We start from the raw sequence: 17,764 nt of genomic DNA on the forward strand, positions 1-17,764 counted from the left end.
TGCACGCATGGAGCCCAGCCATGGTTGCCTTCCTTTCCCCAGGTTCTGAGGGTTGAAAAGGCACTTATGGAACCTACATAACGCAGGAGACGGTGTCCCAGTCACTGGTTCTGGGTGGCGAATGTTGAAACAAAGGTCAGAGGCAAGGCAGGCAGTGCTTCAGGATGGCATTCAGGGCTTTCCCCGGCTGTGGGTGCCCTCAGAGAAGTGGAATTGTGCTAGATCATGTTTGATGTTGTTAGGCACCCTCTGGATGCCATGTTCCAAGTACATGGGTGAGTCCAGAGAGATGCCTGTGGTGTGGGGCAGGAGAGCTGTGGGAGCGCAGCTGTGTAGTCTGAAGGTGTGAAGGAGGTTTGGTCAACTGAATGATGTGCACCTCAAGAGGAAGTGTGAGTTGAGGACCCACAGGCCCTGGTATTGGGGACTTAAGGGTAAAGATGAGCCCATGTTTGGCTGTTTCTTGGAGGCATAATGTGGGAGACCTCAGGGGAATTACTTAGCAGGAGGGATGGGGCCCTGTAGGCCAGGCCCAGAGTTTAGATGGCATTTATCCCCCCCATCCACTGCTTTTTGTTGCTGAGGGCTGAACACAGTGATTTAATGGGACAGTGAGAAGAGATCAGGCATCATTGGCACCAGGGCCTGAGGTGGGGAGCTCAGGTGGAGGATGAGTGTGGAATACATGTATGAGGAGATGAATTGTGGGTTCTCGGAGAATGTTTATGGTTTCATGTATCTCATTCATGACAGAGTGGTGTGAGCTTTGAGGACATTGCCCTGTACTTCTCCTGGGAGGAATGGAAACTCCTTGATGAGGCTCAGAGACGGCTGTACCATGATGTGATGCTAGAGAACTTTGCACTTATATCCTCACTGGGTAAGACCCTCACCCTCCCCAGTGACCTGGGCTAGGCTCTGTATCCTACCTCACCCTCCTTTCTCCAAGGGGTGCTCTGCCCTTCTCACATATGGACCTTGGGCACTGCTTGTTTCCCCAGCTTTCTGAGTAGTTGCCATGAGAGGTAGAGCTGGGTCGTTTGCACTGCCCCCTTCTCTCCCCATAGACCCAGTACAGTCTGTCCTCAACCCTCATAGGGATGGATTTGAGGTCAGCAGTCTTGCAATAAGGCTAATGGATTGCATCTTACTTGTCCTTTCCCTGGTCAGGTGGTGCATCTAGATCCGTGGCACTTCTGTGTCCCAGGCTTTGTTCCCTTTTGTTATCTGACATTTCTTTCTGGCTCCATATGCCAGGAATCAAAGGCATTGTCATGGCCATTACTTACCTGGACCATGGGCTATTTTCCAAGGCTGTCTTTTATGATTCTACTTGTAGTGTTTAGATCTCTTTTCTTTTTCCTTTTCTCCAGCTTATTGAGGTACAATTGACAAATAATACTGTATATGTTTAAAGTGTACAGGGAGTTCCCTGGTGGTCTAGTGATGAGGAGTCAGTGCTTTCACTGCCATGACTTGGTTTTAATCCCTGGTAGGATATCTGAGATCCCACAAGCCGTGCAGCGTGGCCAAAAAATTTAAAAAAATTAAAAAGTAGGACTTCCCTGGTGGTGCAGTGACTAAGACTCCCCACTACCAGTGCAGGGACCCCAGGTTCAAACCCTGGTGAGGGAATTAGATCCCACATGCTGCAACTGAGAGTTCACATGCTGCAACTAAAGATCCTGCATGCTGCAACTAAGACCTGGTACAGCCAAATAAATAAATAAATATTTTTTAAAAAGTAAAAGAAGGTGTACAATGTCATGATTTTGTATATACACACATACATTATGAAATGATTACCACAGTCAGTTAACACATCTGTTACCTCACATGTTATATTTACCTTTTCTGTGTGTGACAACACTTAAGATCTACTGTTAAGACATTTGAAGTATACCATACAGCATTATTAACTGTATTCTCCATGGTGTATTAGATCCTCAGAACGTATTCATCTTATAACTGACCCACATCTCCCCATTTCCCCTACACCTGAGCCCCTGGTATTCTACTCTTTGTTTCTGTGGGTTCAACTCTTTTTTTCAAGATTCCAAATAGAATTGATAGCATATCTTTCTCTGGCTTATTTCACTTTGCATTATGCCCTCCAGGTTCATCAGTGTTGTCACAAATACATGATTTCCTTTTTTATGGCTGAATAATATTCTGTTGCATATAAATACCAGGCTTTATATATCCAATCATCCATAGACAGATACAGGCATATTGCAGGTTTGGTTCCAGACCACTGCAGCAATGCAAGTATCACAGTAAAGCAACTCACAGAGTTTGGTTTCTCAGTGCATGTAAATGTTATGTTTACACTGTAGCGTAGCCTGTTAAATGTGCAATAGCATTATGTCTAAAAAAACAACATATATAATTTAGTTAAAAAAATGCTTTATTGCTGAAAAAATGTTAACCATCATCTGAGTTGTATCTTTTTGCTGGTGGAGTTTCTTGCCATGATTTTGACTGATCAAGGTGCTGACTAATCAGGTTGCTGAAGGTTTTGGTGGCTGTGGCAGTTTCTTCAGATAAGATAGTAATAAAGGTTGCCACATCGATGGACTCTTCCTTTCACGAATGGTATCTCTGTAGCATACAATGCTGTTTGATATCATTTTACACACAGTAGAACTTCTTTCAAAATTGGAGTCAATCTTCTTAAACCCTACTGCTGCTTTGTCAACTAAGTTTATGAAATACTCTAAATCCTTTTTTATTTCAGCAACCTTCACAGCATCTTCACCAGGAGTACATTCCATCTCAAGAAACCACTTTAAACCTCATGAAACAACCTATGCTAGCTTCAAACCTTTTTTTTTCTTTTTGCAGCTTCTCACCTCTCTCAGCCATCACAGAACTGGAGACAGTGGGGCTTGACTCTAGATTAGGATTTGTCTTAAGGGAATGTTGTGGCTGGCTTGATCTTTTCATACAGATCACTAAAACTTTATATCAGCGTTAAGGCTCTTTTGCTTTCTTATCATTTGTAGCAGTTGTAATTTCCTTCAAGAACTATTCCTTTGCATTTATTCATACAACCTGGTTAATACTGTTTTTTCCCGGGACCTAGCTTTCAGCCTATCTTGGCTTTTGATTTGTCTTTCTCACTAAGCTTAATCATTTCTAGCTTTTGATTTAAAGTGAAAGATGTGTGATCCTTTCTTTTACTTGAGCACTTAGAGGCCATTGTAGGTTTATTAACTGGCAGAATTTCAAATTGTTGCATCTCAGGAAATAGGGAGGCTTGCAGAAAGGGAGAGAGACTGATTAGCTGGTCAGTAGAGCAGCCAGAACACATATAACATTTATCAATTAAGTTTGCTCTCTCATATGGGTGCACTTTGTGGCATCCCAAAACAAAAATCAGTAATCACCATAACAAATATAATAATAATGAAAAACTTTGAAATATTGCAAAAATTACCAAAACGTGATGCACAGACACAAAGTGAGCAAATGCTGTTAGAAAAATGGCACCAGTAGACTTGCTTGACACAGGGTTACCACAAACCTTCAATCTGTAAAAAATGCATTATCTGCAAAGCGCAATAAAACAAGGTATGCATGTACTTAGGTTGTTTCTATACCTGGGCTATTGTGAATAATGCTGCAATGGACATGGGGGTGCAGATACCTCTTTGAGATACTGATTTTGTTTCCTCTGGATATACACCCAGAATTAGGAATGTTGGACCATGTAGTACTTATATATTTTTTTATTTTTATTTTTTATTATTTTTTATTTTTTTATATTTATTTTTTTGTTAGTAGTTATATTTTTAATTTTTGAGGAAATCCCATAGTTTTCCCTAATGGCTGTACTGGTTTTACATTCCTACCATTTACATTCCAACAATGTAGAAGTGTTTCCTTTTCTTCACATCCTCATGAACACTTATCTCCGTCTCTTATTTTTATGTATTTATTTTTTTTGACTGCATTGGGTCTTCATTGTTGCGCATGGGCTTTCTCAAGTTGTGGCGAGCGGAGGCTACTCTTCTTTATGGTGTGAGGGCTTCTATTGCAGTGGCCTCTCTTATTGCCGAGCTCGGGCTCTAGGTGCATGGAATTCAGTCGTTGCATCATGCTGGCTCAGTGGTTGTGGCACGTGGGCCCTAGAGCACACTGGCTGTCTCTTGTCTTTTTGATAGTAGTGTTCCAAACAGGTGTGAGATGATCTCATTGTTGTTTGGATTTGCGTTTACCCGATGTTAGTGATGTTGAGCATCTTTTAATTTACCTGTTGACCATTTGTATGTCTGTGGATAAATATTCAGATCCTTTGTCCATTTTTAATTGGATTCTTTAGTTTTTTTATTGTTGAATTGTATGAGTTCTTGTATTTTCTAGATATTAATCCCTTATAAGATAAATCCTTTGCAAGTATTTTCTCCTTTTCCTTAGGTTCTGTTTTCATTTTGTTTCCCTTGCTGTGCAGAAGCTTTTCGGTTTGATATAGTCCCACTTGTTTATTTTTTGCTTTCATTGCTTGTGCTGTTGGTGTCATCTAAAAAAATCATTGCCAACACCAATGTTAAGGAGCTTTTTCTCTGTTTTCTTCTAAAAGTTTTACAATTTCAGGTTTTATGTTTAAAGTTTTTACTCCAGTTCAAGTTAATTTTTGTGAGTGGTATAAGAGAAGGGTTTCATTTTTTAGTTTCATTTTTTTTTATGTGGGTGTCCAGTTTCCCTATCACCATTTATGGAAAAGACTGTCCTTTCTCCATTGTGTGTTCTTGTTGTGCCTATCAAAGATGAGTTAATCATATATGTGTGAGTTTATTTCTGGACTCTCTGTTTTGTTCCATTGGTCTATGTGTCTGTTTTTATCCCAGTACCATAATGTGTTAATCACCATAGCTTTGTAATATTTTGAAACCAGAAAGTGTGGTACCTCTAGCTTTGTCCTTCTTTCTCAAGATTGCTTTGGCTATTTGAGATTTTTTGTGGTTCCATACAGATTTTAAAATTCTTTATTTCTGTGGAAAATGTCATTGGAATTTTGATATGGATTGTTTTCAATCTGTAAATTGCTCTTTGTAAAATTAACAATATTAATTCTTCCAATCCAAGAACACTGGATATGTTTCTATTTATTTGTGTTTTCATCAGTTTCTTTCATCATTTTCATGTAATTTTCAGAATGCAGATCTTTCATCCCCTAGGTTAAATTTGTTCCTGAGTATTTTATTGTTTTTGATGCTATTTAAAATGATTGTTTTCTTAGTTTTCTTTTCAGACAGATTTTTATTAGTATATATAAGTGCAACTGAAATTTGTATATTGGTTTTTTTATCCTGCAACTTTACTGAATTCATTTATTGGGGTGGAATTTTGGGGGTTTCTACATATAGGAGTGTATTACCTGCAAACAGATAGTTTTACTTCTTCCATTCTTATTTGAATAGCTCTTCTTTGTTTTTCTTCTCTACTTACTCTGGCTGGGACTTCCTGTACTATGTTGCATGAAAGTGAAGAGGGTAGGCATCCTTGCCTTGTTCCTGATGTTAGAGGAAAACCTTTTAGCTTTTGAATGTTGAATATGATGTTAGCTCTGGGCTTGTCAGATGTGTTGAGGTACATTCCTTCTATACCTAACTTGTTGAGAGTTTCTATCATGAAAGGATATTGAATTTTAAAATGTTTCTTCAGCACTTATTGATATGATTATGATTTTTATCCTTCATTCTGATAATGTGGTGTATTACATTTATCAGTTTGCACGATGTTGAACCATCTTTGCATCCCAGAGATAAATCCTACTTGATTGTGATGTATGATCCTTTTAATGTGCTGTTGGATTTGGTTTGCAGGTATTTTGTTGAGGATTTTTGCATCTATGTTCATCAGGGATATTGACCTGGAATTTTCTTCTATTGTTTTATTCTTAAATGGCTTCAATATGAGAGTAATGCTGGTCTCATAAAATGAGCTCGGAAGTGTTCTCGCTTCAGTTTTTTGGAAGACTTTGAGAAGGAATTCTATTAATTCTTTAAATACTTAGTAGAATTCCCAGTGGTTCTGTCTAGTCCTGGGCTTTTCTTTGTTGGGAGATTTTTTATTAGTGACTCAATCTGGTTACCAATTATAGATCTATTCAGATTTTCTATTTCTCCATGATTTAATTTTGGTAGGTTTTATGTTTATAGGAGTTTTATTCATTTCTTCTAGGTTATTCGATTTGTTGGCAAATAAATTCTAGTTTCTTCTGATTGATTGTATTCCTGCAGTATCAGTTGTGCTGTCTCTCTCCTCTTTCATTTCTGATTTTGAGTCTTATCTCTTTTTCTTATAATCTAGCTGAAGACTTGTCAATTTATGTTTTCAAAAAAATCAACTCTTGGGAATTCCCTGGTGATCAGTGGTAGGACTCCCCCCTTCCACTGCAAGGGGTCCAGGCTCGATCCCTGGTTGGGGAACTAAGATCTCACAAACCTTGCAGCATGGCCAAAAAAAGAGAAAAAAAGGTAAAAAGTTAAAAAACAAAAACAAAACTTAGTTTCATTGATGTTTTCTCTCATTCCTCTAGTCTCTATTTCATTTATTTCTGCTCTGATCTTTGTTATTTGTTTTTATTTCTGATAACTTGAAACTTAGGTTGTTCTTTTTCTCATACCTTGAGATATAGAGTCAGGTTGTTTATTTGAGATTGTTCTTTTTTTCTTAATGTAGGCATTCATTGCTATAAACTATCCTCTTACAATTGCTTTTACTGCATCCTGTAAGTTTTGGTGTGTTATGTTTCCATTTTTATTTGTTTGAATATGCTTTTTATTTTTATTTTTAAATATTTATTTATTTATTTATTTATTGGCTGCATTGGGTCTTTATTGCTGCATGCGGGCTTTCTCTGGTTGCGGTGAGTGGGAGCTACTCCTTGTTGCGGTGTGCAGGCTTCTCATTGTGGCAGCTTCTCTTGTTGCAGAGCATGGGCTCTAGGCATGCAGGCTTCAGTAGTTGTGGCATGTGGGCTCAATAGTTATGGCTCATGGACTCTAGAGTGCAGGCTCAATAGTTGTGGCCCATGGGCTTCATTGCTTCACAGCATGAGGGATCTTCCTAGACCAGGGATCAAACCCATATCCCTGCACTGGCAGGTGGATTCTTAACCATTGCACCACCAGGGAATTCCCTGAATATGTTTTTTAAATTTCTTCTTTAACCCACCAGTCGTTCAGTAGTGTGTCATTTAAATTCTACATATTCGTGAATTTTCCAGCTTTCCTCCTGTTAATGATTTCTAGTTTCATACCATTGTGATTGGAAAAGATGCTTGATGTGATTTCCATATTCTTAAATTTGTTAATACTTGTTTTGTGACCTAACGTGATCTATCATAGAGAATGTTCTATGTGCACTTGAGAAGAATGTGTATTCTGCTATAGTTGGATGGCATCTTTTGTACATGTCTGTTAGGTCTATTTGGTCTTAGGTGCAGTTCAAGTGCAACATTTTCTTAACCGGAGAGAGGCATTGAACCCCTAATATTACTGCATTCTTATCTTTTTCTGCCTTAAGATTTGCTAGTATTTGCTTAATATATTTGGGTGCTCTAATATTGGGTGCATATATACTTGTAATTGTTATATCCTCTTGATGAATTGACTGCTTTATTATTATGTAATGATCTCTTTTGTCTCTTGTGACAACTATTTACTTAAATTCTATCTTGTCTGAGATAGTATAATTACCCCTGCTCTTTTTTTGTTTCATTTGCACGTTTGTGGTTGGATTGCCGCTTCCAATAAAGTGAGTGTGTATCTCATCAGTGTTTCTTTGCATTCAGGTTTCTGGAGTGCAGAAGAGAATGTTGAGGCATCATTTGAACAGAGTGTTTCTGTGGTAATGTCACAGGCCAGGACTTCCAAGGAACCTTTGTCTTCCCAGAAGACTGACCCCTGTGAGATGTGTGGTCCATTCTTTAGAAAAATTTTCCATTTGACTGAGCAGCAGGGAACACAACACAGCCAGAAACTATTCAAGTGTGGAGCATGTGCAAAAGGATTTTATTTCACTGCAGACCCTCAACAGCACCAGGAGCAGCACATGCGAGAAAATCCATTCATAATCAGTGTGGACAGGACCTCATTTGTGAAGAGCAGCAATTTCCATGTGTCAGGGGAGCCTATTACCTACAATAAAGTTGGGGAGGACTTGCTAGCCACCTCAGGACATCTAAAGCAACAGGCCATTCACAATGGGGTGAAACCAAACACAATCACCCACTGCATGGAAACTTTACAAAGCAGGAAAAGCCATTGTACCAAGGGAGAATGCAAGAAAGCCTTCAGCCCCAAACACACATTTGTTCAGGAGCAGAGCATGCACACTGAAAGACAGTGTTTTGTGTGCAGTGAATGTGGGAAAACATTCAAATATAAATCCTCATTTGTTGTGCACCAGAGAGTCCACACTGGTGACAGGCTTCATGACTGTGGCGACTGTGGAAAATCTTTTAGGGGAAGCTCAGCCCTCATTCAACATCAAAGAATTCATACTGGGGCAAAGCAGTACACGTGCAGCAAATGTGGAAAATCCTTTAGCCAAGAATTTGTCCTTATTTATCCTCAGAGGAGTCACACTGGAGAAAATTGCCACATATGCCATCATTGTGCACAGTCTTTTAGCCATAGCTCCATCTTTATTCAGCAACAGACAGTTCACACTGGAGAAATGAGTTATGAGTGCACTGAATGCAGGAAGTCCTTTAGAAGAAAATCTGACCTCATTGAACACCAGAGGGTTCATACAGGAGAAAGGCCTTATGAGTGCAGTGAATGTGGGAAATCTTTTACTTCTAGCTCTGTCCTCCGTTATCATCAGAGGGTTCACACTGGAGAAAAGCCTTACAAATGTGGGGAATGTGGGAAGTCTTTTACCTCTAGCTCTGGCCTACGTTATCATCAGAGAATTCACACAGGAGAAAGGCCATATGAGTGTACAGATTGTGGAAAGTCTTTTACACAAATAAATCACCTCATCATACACCGAAGAGTTCACACAGGAGAGAAGCCTTATGAATGTAGTGAATGTGGGAAATCCTTTAGCCACAAATCTTACCTATCTCAACACCAGAGAGTTCACACTGGAGAAAGGCCTTATGAATGTAGTGAATGTGGGAAATCTTTTACCTCTGGTTCTGCCCTCTGTTATCATCAGAGAGTTCACACAGGAGAAAAACCTTATGAGTGCAGTGAATGTGGGAAGTCCTTTACCAATGGACCAATACTCATTCGACACCGTAGAGTTCACACAGGAGAAAGGCCTTATGAGTGCAGTGAATGTGGGAAATCCTTTACCCAAAGAAATCACCTCAATATACACCAGAGAGTTCACACAGGAGAAAGGCCTTATGAGTGCAGTGAATGTGGGAAATCTTTTACCTCCGGCTCTGCCCTTCGTTATCATCAGAAAATTCATATTGGAGAAAGGCCTTACGAGTGCAGTGAATGTGAGAAGTCTTTTACCTCTAGCTCTGCCCTCCGTTGTCATCAGAGAGTTCACACAGGAGAAAGGCCTTTTGACTGCAGTGAATGTGGGAAGTCTTTTAGGGATAGTTCCCAATTAAATCAACACCAGAGAGTTCACACTGGGGAAAAGCCTTATGAATGTAAGGATTGTGGGAGATCCTTTAGCCAGAATTCATACCTCTCTAAACACCGGAGAGTTCACACAGGAGAAAGACCTTATGAGTGCAGTGAATGTGAGAAATCTTTTACTTCTGTCTCTGCCCTTGGCTATCATCAGAGAGTTCACACTGGAGAACGGCCTTATAAGTGTAGTGACTGTGGGAAATCTTTTACCAATAGCTCAATACTCATTCGACATCGGAGAGTTCACACAGGAGAAAGGCCTCATGAGTGTAGTGACTGTGGGAAATCCTTTACCCAAAGAATTCACCTCATTATTCACCGGAGAGTTCACACAGGAGAAAGGCCTTATGAGTGCACTGAATGTGGGAAATCTTTTACCTCTCGTTCCACCCTTCATTATCATCAGAGAGTTCACACAGGAGAAAAGCCTTATGATTGCAATGAATGTGGGAAGTCTTTTAGCCGAAAATCTAACCTCTCTCAGCACCAGCGAGTTCACACTGGAGAAAGGCCTTAGATGTGTAAGAAATGTATAATTTCCTTATTCAGTGTAATGACACTGGACAAAACTGTGAGGCGCTAGTTGCCTTATACATCCAAACACCAAGAGTAGAGAGATTCCTCATAATTTTCAGTTATGTGGGAAGCATGTGTAACTGTGTTACACTCTCTAACCTGCCCACGGCTCTTGATAGATTTATGTCACTGCCACTTTATGTAGCCAAATCCATTTCACCTCTGTAGCCTGGCACATCCCCACAGTGTGCATCAGTCACTACCCTAATGTGCTCAGGGACACTGACTGTTCTCATTTGTTGGAGGAGATTAGGAATAGCCTGAACCCTAAGGATGTCCTCATTCTCTTTCTGACCAGCTTGGGCATGGGCCTGACCCATTTTGGCCCAGAGGACATCATGTGAGTTCATCTGGCAGCTTGCAGAGAACTACCATTTTCAGGGACATGTTGGTCTCAAGATATTTGTGACGAATTTTTCTAGCTTCTTAGTCACCAACTAAAGAACAGCCAGCCATTGCTGGCGGATCTGCCAGAACATTGCTTTGGTTTGTACAATAACAAAGACCTTATTGTTTAAGTCCTCTTTAATCTTGGACATTCTATTTACCGTGTAGGGTGGTTTATAAACAGATTTGGGTTCTACAACCATGAAGGGGTACACAGCCCTTGTGGGGGTATCAAACTTCATGTGCCTCAAAGGAGACATTACAGAGGCAGAAGTTACCTTACTAGGTTTTGCCAAATTTGCATTTCTGTCCATGACCTCCTAGGAAAGACTGCAGGGCTTTCATGTCCTCATTTGAGGCCTGGATGCTGTGAGTTTTAGGAGAATCAGATCACCATGAGGAGGGGTCACGTGTGACCACTTCAGCTGCTTCTGGGAGCAGTATAAATTTTTTCCCCTTGTTGTTTACAGGGGATGTCAGCAATGCTGAGGGGAATCTCTTCCCCAGGTCCTACCAAGAGCCAGGCAGGTTAAAAAAAAAAAAAGAATGAGAAAAGGAGAATCTGAAGTCCACATATGTATCTCTTGTGTCCCAGGCCACATTCCTGTTGTCTCAGGTGGAAAGTCATTCATTGGTCTCTTATTTGCTGTCTTTGAGGTAAGACTGGCCCCACAGAGGGCATGCCAAAGTGGAATGAATATAGGATTGCCAAACCTATTTTCCAAAAACAGTTGGACATAAACTGTTTTCCATAAACAGTTGTTTATTTGTTTGTTTTATCCTGAAGCATTTGAAAAGCTATTTGATAAGTTCCATCATGTGTATTGAACTGAAACCATCATGTTACTCATGGTAATGACCACATCTGTCACTGTATACTTATGACATTTTATAATCTCTCTTTCCTTGCCCTTCACAGCCCTCCAAGTAACCATTGATTTACTTTCAATTATAATAGATAACTTTGGCTTTTCTAGAATTCACATGATGGAAAACAAAGTATTTGCTCTTTTTTCTGCTTTTATTCATGCTGCATAAATACTTGCAGAGTCATCAATGATATATGAGCAGCTGATACTTTTTTTTCTAAGAAATATTATTTTCTTTGAATATAGCACTATTACTTTATCCATTCATTTACTTATGGACATTTGGGGGTTTTCTAGTTTTTGACTATTAGAAAAAAAGCTGGTAAAAACATTTGTATATAATTCTTTATGCGGATATATATTTCATTTATCTTTTCAATAATTCAGTGCAAAGTGTGAAGTATAGGGTAGGTGCGTGTCTAACTTAAACTAGCAAATTGTGATCTGAACTAATTATACTTTTTTTTCTTTTTTACAAAAGGAGTTGTCACTTTAATATATTGTACATATGTATCTTTCTACATAAATGGGATAAAAGATAACATTCCACGATATTAGTGTTTTTATTAGGAATGTGTTTTGGTTTTTTTTATTGTCAATCATTTGTTCTTGTTTTTTGGTTTATTTTAAATTATTTATTTATTTGGCTCAGGATCTTCATTGCCTCCTGCAGGATCTTTAGTTACAGCACACGGAATATTTAGTTGTGGCATGAGAATCTAGTTCCTTGACCAGAGATTGAACCCCACCCCCTTGCATTGGGAGCATGGAGTCTTAGCCACTGGACCACCAGGGAAGTCCCTGGTCAATTGTTCTTAATTTTAACCCTTTTTGTAAGTTTGTTGTGCTGTCTCACTGTTGTTTTATTTGCATTTCCCTAAAGATTGATGATGAGCATTTTTTCAGATGTGTATTTGCTGTTTCTATATCTTTAGTGAAATGTTCATATATTCCTCCTATTCAATGAATTTGGCTATTTTCTTCCTTTCACAAAAGAACAGTGAAACAGCCACATTATATTGGAATTTCACTCATTTTGTAACTTTTTAATTTATGGAATAGTTGTTTTTAATACTGGAATGACATGTTCTAATTTTTTTAATTTTTTTATGCTATGCACAATGTAATGGACACGTATACCACACACTTTTAATTTTAATCTGTTATTAATGCACTCTCCATCACTTTCTGATTAAATCTTTTTTTTTCTCTCTCTGAGCCTCAGTTTGCTGACTGACATGGAGATGATGAAGGCACTTACCTTGGTCCCTGTGAGGGTCAATAAAAGTAACAAAACATGGAGTGCTTAACGGTGCCAGGATTCCAGGGTTTGCCTTATGAACATATTCTCTTTAATTCTCACAACAACCCGAGAAAGTGGGAACTATTATTGTTTTGCTGGGGAAATCCAGGTTCAGAAAGATGAAATGGGTCCCCAAAGGTCACATAATGGACAAGTGTCTGATTCAAGATGCTGGATTCATACCCCTAAGTCTAGCTCCAGAGCCGGGCATGTGTAATCCCTTTCCCTCAGCTTGTGAAGCCCTTAGCCCAGGGCTGGCACACAAAGAGTTCCAAGCTGTATCAGCTGCTATTACCTTAGTTGGAATTACCAACATGACCATTCCGCACTCACCATCTGCCCTCACAGTTCTCACAGGAAAGCCCTTGTCCGTCATCACCAGTGGTGTCCCCCACAAGAGGCTCACCTCTCGGCTGCAGGTGTTATGTCCAACGGCCGCATCCTCCTCCCCTTTGAGCACAGCACAGAGCTCAACGCTCGAGAATCAGTGGTTCAGGGCTAGGTCTCTCCACCTTCATCAGTGACCAAGTGACAGCCTCAGATGCCATCTAACATCCCAGTATGAGGTCTGTAACCTTCACCCTGGAGGAGTAGAGAAAGCCCAGCCCAGAGAACCTGGTACCAGGAGGTGATAATGGAGACCTTTGGGCTCTGGGTCTCACTGGGTAACATCTCCTTCTTTCATGGACCTGCTGCCTGTTTGGTTCTGTCCTCTCTGTCCAGAACTGGCTGGTTGAGAAGACCACTGGCACACACTGCCCTTCTTCCCTGCACTCCTCACCATGTTCTGCACCCACATTCTCTCTTCCAGCCTCTCTGTGTCTGCGCCAAGGGTCTTCTGGTAAAAAACAGTCCTTAACACAAATCCTCACCTGAGGGCCCAGCAGACTCTGACCACGTCTGAGGTCCCTCTTCCGGATTCCACAAAAGGGAGCTGACTGGCCCTGCCTGGTTGGGTCACACATCCCCTCAGCCCAGTTAGCAGGGTCATTGGTGAAAGGCTATGTCAGAGAAGAAGGTGAGTCAGGCAGTAGTCAGGCAAATGGAAGCCATTTGCCATCAGTTCACCCAGGGTATCTTCCTAAAGCATACAATCCCAGTTAAAATGGGCTCCTGGGGACTTCCCTGGCAGTCCAGTGGTTAAGACTCGGTGTTTCCAATGCAGGGGGTGTGGGTTTGATCCATGGTGGGGGGACTAAGATCCCACATGCCACGCAGCATGGCCAAAAAAAAGGTGTCTGTGGGGGGGGGGGGTCCTGAATGCTACTCCATTGTCCCTTGTTTCTTAGGGCCTGGGCCTACCATGCTGCTGCACTGCTTCTGGAGATGATTTTAGAGGGTGCACAGATCAGACATCAAGTGGCATGCCTGGACACCCTGAGAAAGCTCATCCTTTTCACTACTCTTTCCCTTGCTGCTGTCAGGAGAAAGGCTTGCTTTAATGCTAGATCTCTATTGCCCCACTGTAACTAATACCACCACCACCACCACCCTTTTTTTCCTTGGCACCCAAACAGGGACATGAAACTAATATCCCTTTTTAACAGAGGTGGCACCCGTCTGCATACCTCATGATTTTGATTTTGATTTCATTGTATTTTCATGGTAAACGTCCACTTGTCTCTGAGTCAAACTGGTTTTTCCAGTTAGCAGAGAGATACAAATACTTTTTTTAAGATACAGTCTATATAAGAAAAATAAAATGTAGGTCATTTAAAAGAGAATTATAATACTGACCACAGCCAGGTTCCCCTAAACAAAGACCAGGTGTCACGTTTGTTGCAGGCACAGTTCAAACTCCATTCCTTGAATTCTAACATCCTGTCCTTAGCAAAGTAAGGAAAATACAGCCACTGAGTCAGTCCCTCAGAAACCTCATTAGTCAATGTAGAAGATATGCCTTCATTAGGAGGTGCCAACCTGTGCTTTCTTTGCTGCTAAAGGTCCTTTTTTTTTGGCCATGCTGCATGGCATGCAATATCTTAGATCCCAGACCACCCCTGGGATTGAACCTGTGCACCCTGCAGTGGGAGCACAGAGTCCTGACCACTGAATCACTAGGGAATTCCCTAAAAGTCCTTCTTAAAAATGAAATGTGAGTGAGTGTAGATGGTAGTTGATATCCTTTCTGGACCAAATCACTGTGTGGTTTTTCTAATTTTTAAAAATTTTTACAAGTCCATGAGATATCAAAATCTGGGAGTGACCAAATCATCCCCTCACACAGACTCCCCTTTCTCGAGGATTAAATACTCCAGACCACCTTCCCCTCACATGGCTACATTTTCCAAGAATGTTGGTCCCAACCAGAGCTGTGCACTGTTTCCTCCTTAGCATAGTATTCAGGAGCGGGGGCCCTGGAGCCAGAGCTCCTGGTGAGAATCCCAGCTCTGCTCCTCACAGGCTGTGTGGCCCCAGACAAGTTTCTGAACCTCTCCCTGCCTTAGTGTCCTCCTTGACAGGATTGGGTAATATGGTATATATGTCACAGTATTATTGTCTGTCTAAATAGGTTCATGTGTGGAAACAGACCAGTCTATCACTTCCTGAATGTGCAGCACCTTCCAAAACAGTGTTGTGATGCTTTGTATCTCAGATGCCAGAGACAGCCACCCTGGGTCCCCAACTGGATCAGCTGAGTATCAGTTACATGCCATTCACCTGTCTCAGTTCACTTGTTACTGATAGTTGAGCTGTTTCCAGCTTGGGGCTATTAAAGAGAAAGCTCTGCAGACATTTTTAGGTGCTGAGTTCAGGCATGTTGATGAGGAGGAGGAGGATGGTATCAACAAGAGCGGTGACAGCAACAGAGATCATTACCTCAGACCTGCACAAATCACAGATGTATCTTTATCACTCTCTCCTCTCCATTAAATATTTGCTTGCATATTATCTGCACTATGAGAACATCTCTGACCCCTCTATTTCCTATTGAGATCCTCAGACTCCACATGCTTGCATCCCTCACTGATGCTCTTTTATGTTTCCACAGCACCAGTCACCTTATACTTACTATAATATAAAATATTTTCTTTGTGATTTATTGACTGTTCCTTCAATGAAGCGTTGGGTTGAAGGCTACATGAGAACACATTTCTTTGGTCACTGATGTATAACTTGTTATCTAGATGAGCCTCTGAGCCGGGTGAGATGTTTAGTAAATGATTATTGACACAATAAAACATAATGCCATGGCTTTCCTTCCACTCTCCCACCTCTTTCTGCTCTCACTATTTCTTTTTCTCCAAGTTTGTTTTCCTCAGAGTTGTCACGAATGGAAAGGATTCACACTTTGTGGAAACAATAATTTCATGGTAGCCAAGTTTCCAGCATAAACATGGACTCAACTTCTCTCACATTTTAAGACTCAGTGTCCTTCATTTACCACCCATTGAGACTCACCTGTTCTCAGGTTTCACAAGTCATTTTATCTTCTAGTGATTTCAGCAGTGCTTAATGGGTGACTCCCTTAATCAACATTAATAACTTTCTGTAATTTGCTCACTCTACAACTATTTTCCACAGATATTCTTGAGTCCCCTTGCAGACACTGCCACTGAATTTACAGGTGAAATGATAATCACTGCCCAGCAAGGAGATGAGATCATGGAATTTAAAACGTTTATCTCTTGTTTGGATGCCCACTTTTTAACCCCTACACAGATGCTGACATTTGGGCCATCCTGGCAACAAATGTAAATTTGGTAAGTAACCACAATTCCCAGATACATGTCATATTCTTAGAAGAAATAGACCACATCTCAGAAAATTTAATAAGAAAGGTTATGTGGGGAAAAAATCTGCTTTCTGGGATTGGAACACAAATACTGACAGGCAGAAGGGATGCATTCTGAGGGACAAGGAGGCATGGTGCCACCTCATCTACTTACTGTAGGGCTGCCTACTATCTCTCCATGTTTCCTCTACAACCTCTCTGGATTATACCTGCTCTTTTTGCTGACCAAACACATTGAACCTCACAATGGAGCTTTGCTCCCCAAGAACAGTAAGAAGACTGTTTTATTCAGCTTTTGAGTGGACATTTATGTCAATTGTTGGATATGCATTTTTTATCTTTTGGGAGCATGATTTTCGAATGGAGTGTTTTACTAAGATGTCTTTGATGAGTGCAAGTGTTAACACTTCTTGTCAGATTTAGTGGAAGCAAGACACACCTAAAAAATGTGAATAAAAAATTGTAAGATACAAATAGCAAGATAGAGATGTAAAGAATCTCAAAGCTAAAGGTTATCTTGTATGACATCATCTTATATATACATAATAACTTCATTATTATTAATATTTTACTCTCATCTCTTTGGAGAGATCTCCAGTGATTCAGTGGTGAATCAGTAGGTTTCTAGTGCATCATCTAAAAGTCACAAGATGGATTGTTCTAACAAATCATATCCTGATCACACACACTGACAGGTATCTTTCAATCTCTTTGTGGAGTGAAATTTTCTTGATTACACCTTATTTGTGCTCACATAGAACCTCAGTAATCAGGGGAAATTTAAGAGTCTTTGTTATCTCAAAAAACTGCAATTTGTAAAGGGCAAAGTGTTCAATAATTAGAGCAAGTTTAGAATCTGCAGGCCCTTGTTGTCTCTTTAATTAAAACAAGTTTTGTTACTCATACAAAACCAATAATGCTGCATATATATGACTTAAATTCACTTCAAAGGTTTTATATAAACTATTTCCACTTTTTCCTTTTTATAATTATCTCTAATTTCTTTGTATTTTTATTGTACTACCAATTTCCTAATTTTTTTCTATTTTATAGAATGCTATGCAAATCAAAATACTCACTGAGAAAATTTTTACCCAGTCCATACAAATATGATTTTTCATGTGTAGGTTTGATTATTTTTCAATTTAAGAAGATTTTTTTACATCTCAATTTTTAACCCATTTTAATATTGCATTATATATTTTCTCTTCAAATTGATAATCAAGTTTAATATATATATGCTCCTATAAATTATTCAATATGTACATGTCAGTAAGATATGTTT

General features: G+C 40.0%; 1 protein-coding gene across 1 annotated transcript; it reads left to right on the forward strand.

Annotated features, from left to right (window-relative positions):
- Positions 1–765: 765 nt before the first annotated feature.
- LOC130842899 (zinc finger protein 345-like) lies at positions 766–10,125 on the forward strand. Its single transcript, XM_057719460.1, has 2 exons — positions 766–880; positions 7,802–10,125. Exons 1-2 carry the CDS (start codon positions 847–849, stop codon positions 10,123–10,125), a joined length of 2,358 nt encoding a protein of 785 aa, XP_057575443.1. The 5' UTR covers positions 766–846.
- Positions 10,126–17,764: the final 7,639 nt, after the last annotated feature.

This window comes from Hippopotamus amphibius, unplaced genomic scaffold (assembly GCF_030028045.1).
Source record: "Hippopotamus amphibius kiboko isolate mHipAmp2 unplaced genomic scaffold, mHipAmp2.hap2 H_1, whole genome shotgun sequence".
Classification (NCBI taxonomy): domain Eukaryota; kingdom Metazoa; phylum Chordata; class Mammalia; order Artiodactyla; family Hippopotamidae; genus Hippopotamus; species Hippopotamus amphibius.